Below are 13,519 nucleotides of genomic sequence, written 5' to 3' on the forward strand. Positions count from 1 at the left end.
TCCTCAGGCGGGGCCTGATCTTGGGGGCCTCCCAGGCTGCGTGTGGCCTGTGTGCCATGCCCCCATGTCTCCCCAGCATCTGAACTGGGCCTACCTGGCCAGCCACCACCTTCTGGGAGACACTGGCCTGCCACACAGCCTCTCCCAGTGCTGCCCCAGTCTGCCCTGAAGGCCTCAAGCAGTGAGGAGGCCTTGATGGGAGGAGAGGGTTGCCTGGGCCCGAGGGGCCAGGGCCTGCCCAGGGTCACTGGGTAGGTGACAGGGGAGCCAGGGCCTGCTCCCGGTCTCAGGCCACCTTGGGGCTGCCTCTCTCTGAGGCCAGGAAACACCACTGAGAGGGAGCCAAGGGTCACAGGAGTCACAGGGCAGAGCCAGGGCCCAGCCAAACTCAGCACAGCCAGCATTCATGTGACTGCACTGGGCTCCCCAAGGGCCTGGGCTCCCGCATCCTCTCTGCTAGGGGTTTCTGGTTACAATTGTGTCTAGACAAGGGGGGACTCCAGGGTCCAGTCACCAGCTAGAAAACCAGAGGAGCCTGGGGTCAGACTCCAGAGCCCCGAGAATCCTGCCGGGCTGGAGGGAGCCCTCAGAGCAACCCCAGGGCAGCAGCCGTGAAGATGGGAGCTGGACGGAGCTGACAGGCTGCAGAGGGAGGGAGACGGGGAGAGTGGGACAGGGCGGGGAGAACAGGGCACGGCTGCCTCCTTGCACCTCTCTGCCCTCCCGGGCCTCAGTGCACAAAGCATCTGACGACAGGACATTTGTCTCCCCAGAAGCCTTGCCAGGCCCTGCAGAGCTCTGCCTGGCTCTGCTCAGATTTCAGGAATGCCAAACGTTAGGCATGTGTTTCCAAGCCTCCGTGCCACCCTGGGTAAATGTTCTTGCTCCAGGTGTCTGCCGTGGTGTGACTCTGGGGTGCAAGCCCTGGAAACTCCTTGGGAGGAAGGCCAAGGCAGCCACCACCCTCAGGCGGAGGCATCAGGATAATGGCAAAGGTCACATTCGCCTCATCTTCTAACCTGTTGGGGTGGGGCTTGAGGGGGCTCCAAGTGACTCCAGAGCTACTGATCCCAAAAGGAACTCTGCGCCCATCACCACATGCCCACAAACTCCTACTTAGCCCTTAAAACCCCATGGGCTGCTACCACTGCATCCAGGCAATGCTCCCAATCCCTCCCCTCCCAGCGGAACAAGCACAGTGCCTTAATCAGCCTGGGCATCCGTGACTGTGGCAACTGTGGCTGGAGGGGACTTCTGAGTCCAATCCCTGCAACCAGAGACCCTGGGCAGGCTTGACTGGCGCCAGCTCGGCTTACTGCGCACAAAGCTGCTTCTAGGGCCTGGGAAGCAAGAAGGCCCAGATAGGGCAGACACCCATGCCACCTGGGGCCATTTCTTTCCCAGGACGAGAGGGCTACGGAGGGTGACTGGGAGGCCTGCTCTGATGGTCCCTGAGAGCAGAAACATCCTCTGTTCAAGTGCCCTGGCTGCCTGGCTGGGCCACCTCCCTGAAATCACTCCTCAAGGCTGGCACTCATACTGGACACCCTGTTGGCCCCACCCTGCAGTCCCAGCCAAGGCCACATCCTGCTGGCCACTGCTCCAGACCTGGGAACAAGTCGGTCCTCGCTGGCCAACCAGGCTGGACAGCTGGCCACGGCCCTGGAGCCCATGGACTGGGCAGGGCAGGGGGCCATAGGCCCAGGGCACCCCAAATGCTTGTCCTGGTGCTGCCCTGATTCAGCTGCCATGCTGGCTTCGCACTACTTACCCCCCTCCCCGTCCCAAGTTGGAGCCAACCCTCCGCCAAGCAGAGCACACCAGCACAGAGGGGAGGCCAACAACTGTATTTCCACATCAGCTGGGGCTCTCGGTCGCCCAAGGGGAGGACAGAAGTCAGCTGCAGAGGAAGGCTGGCGCCAGCCCCCAGTCCCAGCCCCACCTCCAGGACAATGCATGCCCCAGGGATGGGCTCAGTCCCAGGACCACCCCGCAGGCTCCAGAAGGTGGGTTTTATCCCCTCTCACTCCTTCCAGCTCATCCTCAGGCCTCTACTGGCCTCATCCACAATGGGCCCAGGACACTGGACAGGTAGGGGGGGCAGAGCCCAGCTGGGCCCAAGCTGGGCAGAGGGGCCCAAGCTCGGCACAGGGGCCCTCGGGTAGGGCAGGTTTACAAGGGAGGGTCCGGGAGGACGGCCTGGTGTGGGGTGGGGGCTCAGCCCAGCGGGGCAGTAGGGCTGGGGAGGGGACTCCCTGGAGATGAAGGGAGCCCCAGGATACACAAGCTCGGCTGCCAAGCTTGGGCGGGGTCTTCCAAGTGTATGAAACAGATCTGTGCTCCAGATCAGCTCTACCCCCACCAAACAGACGGACAGACGGACAGGTGGAGAGACAGACAGGCAGACAGGCAGGTGGCGTTTCTGAACCCAGGGAGGGGAAAACCACAGAACAAAACAGCAGGTCTGGCTTGGGCCACCGGCTTCCAGGGCGCCCAGGGCAGCGGGCGGGCAAGTGTGTGGGTGTGTGTGACTATGTGTGGGAGGCGCCTGGGGGCCAGGGGCCTCCTCCTCCGGGACTCTCCTCTGTGTCTGTGCTGGCACGCCGACGCCTTGGGAACTAGAGGTGGGCAGCCTCGGCGAAGCCCACCCTGTTGTTGTCGCGGTCAAACACCGTGTAGTAGCGGCCGATGAAGACGTCGCCCAGGATCCAGAGTGGCCCGCTGGGCGGCGGGATGTCCATGCCCATGAAGCCGCTCAGGCAGAGGGTCTTCCCGGCCTGCGACACCTGGGACGGCCCTGGTGGTCAGCACCCAGGCCTGGCACCACCCGCCCCCCAACCTGTTGCCGGCTCACCTGGGGCATACGCCCTCACCCCCGTTCACCTGGGGCGTGTGCCCCCCACCATGCCTGCTCCCCTGGGGCGTGTGCCCTCCACCCACTCACCTTGAGCGTGTAGTCCTCTGGGGACAGCTTGTAGCCTTTGCCTCCCAGCTTCAGTGTGATCGCGGGCAGGGTGGACACCTTCTCACAAGGGATCATGTACTAAGAGGGGTCACAGCAGTGTCAGGGTGGTAGTGGCGGCCTTGGGGCTCCCCCTCCCAGCCCCAGCCCCAGTCCCCGGCGCTCACCTCGCCCTGGATCAGCGGCACAGCCCCGATAGCTTTCTGCAGCTCGCGCACCTCATCCACGGGGCCCACCATGAGGGAGGTGCCTGTGTCCACAATGGCCTCACAGCCCTCCTTGCACAGGGTCAGCCCGCTGGCCACCTCCACCCTGCAGGGAGTCAGGGCGTGAGGCCCCTGCCTGGACTGGAGTGTGCTCTGGGGGCCCAGTGCCCCTCCCTGGGAGCCCCTCCCCCATACCCCTCCCCTGGCTGGGTTGCACTCTCCTCCTCTCAGGGCTCCTGGATGCACGGGGGACCGTGAGTCCTCCAGAGCAAAGGGTGGGAGAGGAGACCCCGAGTGGCAGAGGGGATGATGGTGATGGGCATGGAGGGGATGGATGGATGGATGGAGGGGATGGAGGGGCATGAAGAGTCACAGAGGGATGAGGGGATGAAGGGCAGAGAGGGACGGACAGACAGACGGATGGAAGGGATGGTGAGTCATGGAGAGTCACACAGGCATGGAGAGGATGGAGGGATGGAGGGATGGAGGGATGGGGGGACAGGGGGACGGGGGGATGGGGGGAGGGGGGGTGGGGGGGGGGGGGGGGGGGGAGGGGCATGGAGGGCGGGTGGGGCCCCATTGCTTTCTTGCCCAGCCCCCCCCACTCCCCACAGACACCCCCACCTGCAGAACCTGGTTCCTCCAGGGTCCCTGCATGCGGCTCCCACCCACGGAACCCGGGGAGCTGGCTGCAGCCACCACTCACTGGTCCAGGTGGACCTGCCAGTAGGCCTTGCGGGTGACGTTCAGGTAGGACAGAGAACCCTTGTAATACTTGGAGTCGGTGCCGCCCAGCATCAGCTCACCCCCGGGCTGCGCCGTCGGGTCCCTAGGAGGAAAGGAAGGGAGGAGTCAGCTGCCAGGCCACCCCGCAAGCACAGGCGTGCCAGGTCAGGAGTAAGGGGGTGAATGTGGCAATCGGGGAGAGCTTCCTGAAGGAGGGGCTCTCTGGACCTGCAGGGATGGAAAGGCCCAGAAGGCAGGAGGAGAGACGGACTCCCTTCTTCCCGGGGTGGGGCTGCTCTGCGTGGGCCCAGCCTGCCCCAGAAGAGGTTTTCCTCAACCCTCAGGTTCTCCTGGTCTGCTCAGGAGCCAAGGTTCAGCCAGACATCAGGGTCAAGGCTGGGGGCAGACAAGGAAGTGAATGCCAGGAGCCCACTGGGGAAGACCCTGTCTGTCTGTCTGTCTGTCTAGAAGAAAAACCAAGGAAGGCTTCTAGGAGGGGGTGATGGCACAATCTGGGAAGTTGGGATGGCTGGTTCTGGCCTCAGGGCCTCTGCACTGGCTGCTCCTGGGAACAGCCTCCAACTGCATTCCCGAGCCACGCCCACTTATCTCCCCTCATGCAGACCAGCGATGGCCAGCCAAGGTGCTTCTGGGCAGGAGCACACTGCACTTCCTAGGACCTGCAGCCCATGTCACCTCGGTTCGTTTCCAAACATGACTCAAGTATAAGCTTTCAACGCGGCAAATCCTGCCAGTCCCGTTAGAGAAGCTCTGTGTCGGGTGGTCCTGCCATCCCGCCAGGGCATCTGCAGCTAAGCTGGCCACCATCCCGCTGCCCGTCACTCAAGGCAGCACCAGGCCTGACCCAGTCCTCCCAGCACTGCTCAGGGCCTCCGCCCTCCTCCAGCCTCCTCCGCCTTTGCTTCCTGTCAACACCTCTGCAATCCCAAGTGTAGAAACCCGATCAGTGCCTTCCACTCCTCCTCTCCTCACCAAACATGCTTTCAGAAGCCCTCAGACCCTCCCTCCTGCCTGGCTTCACTTCCTGCCCAAGCCGCTGCCTTGAGGCTACAGCTGGGCACTCACCCTGTGTGCCCCTCCCCCCACCTGGGCACTCACCCTGTGTGCCCCTCCCCACACCTGGGCACTCACCCTGTGTGCCCCTCCCCACACCTGGGCACTCATACCTGTGTCCGCCTCCCCGACCTGGGCACTCAGGCTGTGTGTCCCCCTCCCCCATGTGGGCACTCATGCCTGTGTGCCCTCTTGCCCTCTGGGGACCCCTCTTCACCTCGCTGCCTCCCCTGTGCCCCAAGGCTCCTGGGGAAATGGCCCAGCCGGTTCACCTGTGTCCTGGCCTCTAGTGAGCAGTGCAGCCCAGGCTGTTGCTAAGGAGTATTCACTGCCCTGGCAACCGACAGAGTAAAGAGGCCAGGCCAGCCCCACGGCTGGAATTCTGCCAGCAGTGCCCCAAGGTCAGGGGTCAGGCCCAGAGATTCCAAGTGCCAAGTGAGCCACATGAGGGGAACCTCCCCTGTCCGCCCTGGAGAGTATGGGGCGGTGACCAGGCACAGCTCAGGGCAGGAGGCCGCCGGCTGACACGCTGTCCACTCCCAGAGCAAAAGCCCCCAACCCCCGGTCACCCCTCTTACGTGGAACCCTCCACTCAGGTCTGCCCGAGAAGAGGAAACTAACTAAGGCCGAGGTCCCCTTCCCAAGGTCGCCTGACCATGGCTCACCCACGCTGAAGCAGCGGCTGCAGGTGGGGACCCTGGGGCAGAACCTTTTTCCCAGAAGGAAGGGCCCCCTATGCTCCTCCTAGAGGGCAGCCGGCACCTGCTGGGGACACCCACAGAGCTGCTCGCTGCGTGGTGCCGGGGACCCACACCCACCCAAGGTTACCTCCCCAGGGACTCCCAGGCCCCTGGGCACCATGCCCCCTCTCCACCGTCAGCAACCCCGGGACCAGGACCACATGTGCCCATCACCAGGTCCAGGGACCAACGGGCCAACTGAACCAAGAGGAACCGCCATGACCCTTGAACTGGGTCTGTTATCACAGGAGGGAGGCCCAGCTGCCAAGGTCCCAGGACCCACAGCCTGGCCTGAGCTCCTGCCACTGGGAGACCCCGGCCAAACAGCTTTCTCTGTGATGCCGCTTACTCCTCTGCGGAAGGGCGGCCGGCCCCTGCCTCCCGGACACCCTGAGGTCAGAGGTCAGGAGCTCTGGCCACAGCAGCAGGGAGGGGGCGGCACTGAGTGGGGGTGCCCGGGAGGCTCCCAGCCCAGCCCCGCCCTGCCTCCCAGCAACGCTCAGCGAGGAGAGCAGGAGGGGAGAGGGAACCCACGCGCCCACCTGTTCAGGTAGAAGGAGAAGATGTTCTGGTCCACCAGCTTCTGCTGCATCAGGTTGTCGAAGACGGGCAGCACGTTGTTGACGGAGATGCGGGGGTAGGCCATGCCCAGGATGCCGTCGAACTTGGCTGCGATGAAGGTGATGCCTGGCTGCTTGATGGCCTCCCCGAAGACCTGCCTCTCCACTTTGACACCGCCCAGGGCAGCGGTTGATGATGCTGACTTGCACGGCACCTACAGGCCAGGGCAGGGTCAGTGGGTCGCAGACAGGCTGAGCCCTACACCCCTCTCTGAGCATGAGGCTGCGCTACAAAACCCAGCTCAATGGATGCCCCTCATCTCACACACGATGGGGCCCAGAGGGCCCAGAAGAAAGGGCTGGAAACAGTGAGCTGAACACAGCTGGGGATGGGGACACGGGGTGAGGTGGAGCCCTCTTGGTGGGAGACTTTGGGCCTTGGTTTTAATGAGATGGGAACCAGGCAGGAGCACAGACGGGGAGAACCCTTGCTCTGCTCCCTGCTCTGACCTCTTGTTTCCACCACCACCAACAGGCAGGTCCTGCTCCTCCTGCTCCTGCCCTCAGCCTTGGGTACAAGAGACAGCCTGGGCCAGGAGCCCGAGAGATGGGGAACCTGCCGACCCCAACCCAGACTCACAGCCATGCTGCCCCCTTCCCCTTCCCTGACTGTCCCCTCCCCCAGCCCTGGATGAGGCTGCAGAAAGAGAACGCGGCCAGAGCAGGATGTGGGAAGGGAACGACAGCTTGAGGCTGACATGGGGCGAAGGGGGCGGAAGAGGGCAGACGGGGCAATTTCCCGTTCAGGCTGAGCAGGGCCCAGAGAAGAGGGCTCTGAGGAGCCCCCTGTACAGACCTGGACTCCAGCCCAGCAGGGACTGTCAGGAGCAGGTCCAGCTGGAGGAAGGGGCCCTCCTCCCAGGTCCCTTGGCCAGGTAGGGGGCTCTGCTGCCCTCCTGGCCTGCTCCGGAGCTGGGGGCTGTGTCACCGTCCCACTACTCCTGAACCCCTTGCGGCCTGGCCCACCCCCAGCAGACAGCTCCGAGGTGAGAACTCACTGAGGCCCAGGCAGGGTGACAAGGGCCACCTCGCCCTCTCCTTGGGCAGGGAGCAGCTCTGCACAGGGCCCTGAGGATGGTGGGGTGCAGGCGGGGCCCCCAACAGCCACTGCTGCTCCTCCTCCCTTACCCTCCCAGGCTCCTGCAGGTGACTCTCTGCCAGCAGCCCCCACAGCGGGTTCCTGGCAATCCTGCCAGGAACCCCAAGCCTCCCCAACCCCTTGGCCTGCTGCAGGGACCCTGTGCAGCCCCAGGCCCAGCCCTCAACACCTGCTGGCACCTCAAACCCAATGTGCCAAAAAAAGCCCAATCAATGTGCCCTGTCCTCCCTCCCACTCACTGTAGCCTGACTCCGGGGACCCCTGCCCCTGTAGCCCCCAGGTTCGAGGCTGTCCCTCCAGCCTGCACATGACCAGGCTCATTCCCAGGCCCCTCCTCATCCTGTTGACCACCCCGGCCACCTGAGGGCTGGGGTCGGCCTGGGATCACCGAGCCCTTTCAACCACATACCCACGGTGGGTGAACCCCACACCCTGGCACCCTCGAGTCCTGGGAAAGGCCCCAGAGGGACTCACCGACACGGTGTCCTGGCTCAGGTATCCAGAGAGGCTGCCCGAGCCATAGTGGATGGCAAATGAGGTGCCATTCTTCACGTAGGTGCTGGACTTGTCGCTGTTGTATTTGCGGTGGAGCCCTGCCCCGGGCGAGAAGAGGGCCCGCAGGTCATCCCGCAGCCCACACCATGGCCACGGTCCTCCCATCCCCCTGCAGTCTACCATGGAGCCCGCTCCCCTCAAGCTGCCTCCCCAGGGTGGGATTTGGAGGGGATCCGAGGCCCACCATCGTGCCAGAGCCCCAGGACTGTGGCCTGTGACCCCGGGCCTCCCTCCCAGCCACAGCTGGCTCCCTCCACGGCCACCCCAGCCCCAGCGCTGCTGAGAGCAAGACCACAGCTGGTGGTTCACCCAGAAAGCCAGTGCCTGGAGCAGGGTGGAGAGGGCCAGCCTGGCTCATGGGGCCAAGAGGCGGGAGAAGTGCACTGCCCAAGTGATTCCTGAGGCAGCCCTGTGGCGGCATCCCAAAAGGGCAGGACCTGGGAGACGGGGCCGGGGTGCGTGACTCACAGCAAGCGATGTCCAGCAGTTTGCAGTGGATGGAGGGGACCCACAGGTTGGAGGAGCCCGTGTCGAAGACGACTGTGAAGCACTGGGGAGGCGTCCCGATGCCAATCTCCCCGTAGTACTGGGCCTGGCAGGGGACAGGGTCCGTCAGGGATGGGGAGGGGGCCCTCTCTCCCCACCGGGCCTCAGAAGGCCCGGCTGTCCCCAGAGCCAAACCCTGAAGCCTGAAGGCCCATGCTGGAGGGACGAGCATCATGGGGCCCACAGCTGCCAACAGCCACCTACTCCCACCGACTCAGCCTGCAGGGAAGATGGGCCAGGTCCCCAGCCCTTGGTCCTAATGCCCACAGGTGCTTGGGGTCTCCAGACCTCTGGGTTCTGCCACCTACCCCTGCTCGACACATGGCGAGGCTGAGGACGTCCCCACGGAAAAGACAAGGCCAGAGGTCAATCCAGGCTGGGGACAGATGCGGCCCTCGGCCTGAGCCCCAGGTACAGGAAGGGCCTGCCTGGAAGACTCCCCTGGCGGCCCGGGGTCCAGGGCCTGAGAAGGGAAGTGACTTCCTCCCCAGGCTGGAACCATATCAGGGTCTGATTCTGGGTGTCTCAGTGGCTGCCCTGCCCTCCAGGGTGGACCCCAAGCCTGGAGGGCTTCCAGGCAGAGGGGTTCAGCTGGTCAAGGGGAGAAGCTAAGCCTTAGAGTCACTGCCTGCCCAGCAGCCCTTCCTGAATGGCCCAGGGCCTAGTTTTCCCATGTGTACACAGGGATAGCAGGGACAGGTGGGGGTGCTGACTCAGGGACCAGGCAGGTACAAGGGGTCCCATGCCCGCGGAGCATCTCAGGAGGCAGAGAGTAAGAGGGTCCTGGAGTTCGGGATCGCCTGGGCGCCCGCTTCCCCCAGGAATAGAGCCTGGGCCACCGTCAGCCACCAGATTCCTGGCACCAGCCCAGCCCAATGTTTCTCCGACCGCCTGGCTTCACGGAGCAGCAGCAGCTGCTGACTCATGACCCCACAGAAGTGACCACTGGCGGGGGAACACTCAGCAAATCTCCATGTGTGCGTGTGTGTGCATCGGCGTGCTCTCGCGCTAGGGCGATCAGGAACTGGCCGGTCGGGACCAGGCACACGGCACCCGGTTCCCCCCAGGCCCCCTCCCCCCAACCCGCCTAGTCACATGCCTATGAGTCTTGGGCTTCCTGTCACAGCCAGGACTCGGGCCAAGCAGGACAGAGGGCAAGGCCCCCCCCCACAGTGGGCCAGAGCCCCGAGGCTGGACAGCAGGCCCTGGCCTCGAACTGACCCCACAGAGCTGGGACGAGGCTGACCAAGCCCCAGCTTGCTAGGAGGCTTCCAGAGTGTTCCCCTTTGGATCCTGCTTCCCCCTGAAGGAGTCGTGGGCACAGGAGGGGCTGCTGCCAGAGGAACAAGATGGGGAGGGACTGGAGAGGGACCACGAGTCACCATAGGCCTCCTGGCAGGACAGCAATAAAGACAGGCTCCAGGGCAGCCGGCCACACCCAGGCAGACCCAAGGACTGCCCCCCGGGCGAGCTGGCACCGAGGCCCGAGGCCACCCTCAATCACCCTCCCAGGCCCGAGATCCGGCAACCACAGGGGCCAGTGGCGGGAGGTTCCAGGATGGGGAAGACAGGAGTATGGCTGAGCCTGGACGCCACCCTGGCCAAGTGAGCCACTCAAACTGTGCCGCTGAGAACAGGAGGCGGGAGTGTCCCCACAGTCCCAGGGAGCTCTCCGGAGAGCGGCTCCGCTCCCAGCAGCGCTAAGACCCCATACTCACGTCCATGTAGTTCTTGAGCACCTCGGGAACGGGCCCCTCGGTCACGGCCGGCATCGTCTGGGAGTACTTCGAGATGGGGCCTTTGGCAATCAGGTCCTCCACAGGGCCCCCCATCTCCGACATGGTCCGGCGGATGGACGTGAACTTGTGCAGCGGGATCCTGTCAACCAGGGGTCGGGGCATATCAGGGAGGTCCTCCCGCCTGCCGGCCGAGGCCGCTAACGCTGCACATCCATCTGGAGGCCCCTGGGGAATCTCGAAGTCACCACAGCCAAAACCAAACTCCTGCCTGTCACCTGGAAACTGCTGGCCCACCTCCCCCATCCGTGAATGGCAACCCATCGCCCACCCGAGGTTGCACAGGCCACAGTCCTAGGACGTGGCCACCCACCACCCACCTCGGCCCCACACACCCAACCTGGGGGCCAGTGTGCCCACCCCTCCTCTCCTCAGCCATTCTAGAGGCTCCAAAGCCCCCAAGGGCCTCCAGTCCTCCCTCTGCACCTGCTCTGGTCTCCTCCAGGATGGCGGCCAGCATGGCTGCTCAGGGTGCTGGTGGGCACCTGTCACTCCTGCCCGAAGTGCTCTGAGGCAGGCCACTGTACCCAGCCCCATCACACCTGCTCTCCACCCAGACACCAGCACGAAGGTGGCCCCACCTCCAGGCTGGCACTGGCAGCTCTGCCTGACCTCCTAGGTGGCCTCCTCTGGCCATGAGATGGGCCCTCCACGCCACCTCCAGAAGCCCTCCTTGACTACCTATCCTCCTCCACATGGACCCTGTGGCTGTCCAGTGCCCTCATCCCACAGCCGTTCCTGTGTATCGGCCCTTCTCCTCACTCCAAGCGGCTCCACGAGATCCACGACTGCACCCGGGGCCTTAGAGGCTTCTGTGCTCCCCCACCCACCACCCTGCCTCCTCCGACAGCTGCACTCAGGGCACACCTTCAGAGCCCTGTCACCCAGGACACCGCCGGCCAGGGTGCAGGAGGGAGCTCCAGACTGAGGTCAGGGGTCCTGAGTTCTATACACAGGAAGTCAATAACAGAGAGGGGTCCCTGCCCCTCCCCCAGGGCCACTGGCTTTCCCCTTGGTGTGAACCGACTCCTTGTTCCAAGGAAGCTCCCCTGGGCTTTTCATCACCTGGATAAAACCTCTCCCCTGCCCCAGGGATTTGAGAGTCCAAGGTCATAGCCCGCTTTTCCTGGCACATCAAGGGCGTGGTCCCGGAAGATGAGATTATTGCCTAAAAGCTGAGGGGCTGGAAGAGCCCCAGGTTCTGTCCTGGGGGAGGGACATGGCCTCCAGAGACCCAGGAAGCAGGTGTAATAGTATCAGTTGCACAAGAGCTGGAATCAGGTGAGGGCTTGCATTCAGCTACCCTGCCCTCCAAGAAGCCCAGGATCCTCTCCCCACTGCTGTGTCTGCCCTTCTTGGAGAGGGGAGGCCTGTGGATAGGCTGGCAAGGTCAAGGCAGGCTCAGGCTTGTGGCTGCTCCCCCACAACGACTTTAATTGGGGTTACCCACCCCCGGGCCGTTCCCCACAGCCTTTGGTGAGGCTCAGTCCTACCCAGCCCACTGCTCCTGCTGGCCCAGCCAGCTCCAGCCTCTGCAGCCTTCTGACCTCACCCACCTGCCCAGGGGCAGTGGACCCATCTCAGGTCCCAGGTCTCCCACAAAGGCCCAGAGCAAGGGTGGGGCAGGTGCCCAATGGGATGGGTCAGCATACCCCTCCTGGGAATGCAGGCTGCCTTGCAAGGGCTGGGGAGGGGAGTCAAAGAAGCCGACTGCAGCAGCGGCCCTCCTCTGCCCAGCTGGTCAGGTATGTCGGTGGCCCAGATATATCCAGGCCCACTCGGTGGCCTCACCTGGCACAGTGGCTCGGCCTGAGGAGCTTGTGGGGCTCACTGCAGCACAGCCCCAGGCCCGGGGTGGGTGAGCCGGCCCACTCCCTATGCCTCCTCCTCTCCCAGGGACATGGGAACTCCTAGGGTCTGGAGGGGCCTCCCAGCCCAGGGCCTGTGATAAGAGCCGCAGGAGCAAACTTTTAAAGTCCCCAGTTCACAGGTGGTAAAGGGGTCCCTAAGGAAATGGACTCGCCCAGACTCGGGGGCTCTGGGAACTGCACCTAGGTCTCCAGCAAAAAGGGCGCTCAGCGCAGACCCCCAATTCCACCTGCCCCGAATGAGCACTACCTCCCCCAGCCCCGCCCCGTCTCCAGGGAGGCTGCGGTCCTCACGCCTCCCCCTGGCCCCTCAAGGTACACCTCAGGGTGGCATGGGGAGAGGCGTCTGGCGCCTCTGCCCCAGGTCCCCTGCACCTCCGGAGCCCGGCGCCCGGTAGGCGGGTGGGCCGTGCAGGAGACAGCGCAGGGCGGCACAGGTGCATTCCAGCGCGGGGGGCGCAAGGGGCTCGTGGGGTCCCCAGGGGAGCGCCGAAGTCACCACAGGCCCCGGGACCTCGGGGCCGCGACCCCTGCCCGTCCCCTGAGCCCCGGACCCTGAGGCTTCACCTGACAAGCGCGGCAGCAGGCGCCTCCAGGAGGCAGAGGACAAGCAGCAGAAGGCTGGGGGGATGCATGGTGGCGGCCACCGGGTCGGAGCGGGGCGCCGAGGCCGCGCGCTTATAGCCGGGATGACGGCGCAGTTGGGCCGGATCAGCTGACCCGCGTGTTTGCACCCGGGCTGGTCACGTGGGCGAGCCCGGCGTGCGCCGGGCGGGGCCTGAGCGGGGCGACCTCGGCGCACGCGCACAGAGCCGAGGAGTGCGCCCGCCACGCCCACCGCCCGCGCCCCTACCGCCCTCGGGGTCAGCCCGGCTGAGCTTCTGGGGTCTGGAGGATTCCCGTTTCGGCCTGGCCGGGGTCGTGGGGCGGCCCACCCTGGAGGGCCCCGCGGGGTGACCCCTGTCCCGGCCGCCGCGGCCGTCCCCGCGTCTAGGCCTGCGCGGGGCGCTGCGCCCTGGGCTCCTGCACCTGCTCCTCCCGGCGCCCCCTCGTCCCCTCCGAGACGCTCCCAGACCTCCTCTCTGGAAGTCTCTTGCAAACCAAGGTTACATTCAGAGTCCCCAGCCCACCGAATGGACCCTCCGCTCCTCCTCAGGGCTTCCAGAGAAACCTGGAAAACCAGCTCAGGCCCCGCGGCAAAGGGGGTCGGACCTGCTCCGCCCTCTCCCTCTGGGCGCTGTGCTTAGACTCAGGCCTCACCGATGGCTCTGTAGCCTCCAGATCCCGAATTCCAACCTCACCCTGGCACAGCCTCACGTGGCAGACA

At 64.8% G+C, this 13,519-nt stretch overlaps 1 protein-coding gene across 1 annotated transcript; it reads right to left on the reverse strand.

Annotated features, from left to right (window-relative positions):
• Window positions 1-1,828: 1,828 nt before the first annotated feature.
• Window positions 1,829-12,955, reverse strand: CTSD (cathepsin D). Its single transcript, XM_023183426.1, has 9 exons — window positions 12,760-12,955; window positions 10,247-10,406; window positions 8,451-8,574; window positions 7,902-8,020; window positions 6,251-6,483; window positions 3,875-3,997; window positions 3,130-3,274; window positions 2,945-3,043; window positions 1,829-2,786 (listed from the first exon to the last, which is right to left on the reverse strand). The coding sequence occupies exons 1-9, from the start codon at window positions 12,825-12,827 to the stop codon at window positions 2,619-2,621; spliced, it is 1,239 nt and encodes a 412-aa protein (XP_023039194.1). The 5' UTR covers window positions 12,828-12,955; the 3' UTR covers window positions 1,829-2,618.
• Between the last annotated feature and the right edge of the window lie 564 nt (window positions 12,956-13,519).

Source organism: Piliocolobus tephrosceles, chromosome 13 (assembly GCF_002776525.5).
Source record: "Piliocolobus tephrosceles isolate RC106 chromosome 13, ASM277652v3, whole genome shotgun sequence".
NCBI lineage: Eukaryota > Metazoa > Chordata > Mammalia > Primates > Cercopithecidae > Piliocolobus > Piliocolobus tephrosceles.

Coding starts and splice junctions, on each gene's coding strand:
- CTSD (XM_023183426.1), bottom strand. CDS start 12,827: ATGCATCCCCCCAGCCTTCTGCTGCTTGTCCTCTGCCTCCTGGAGGCG. Junction 10,407..12,759: donor CCTGCTGCCGCGCTTGTCAG/GTGAAGCCTCAG, acceptor CCTGGTTGACAG/GATCCCGCTGCACAAGTTCA. Junction 2,787..2,944: donor CAGAGGACTACACGCTCAAG/GTGAGTGGGTGG, acceptor GGGCCGTCCCAG/GTGTCGCAGGCCGGGAAGAC.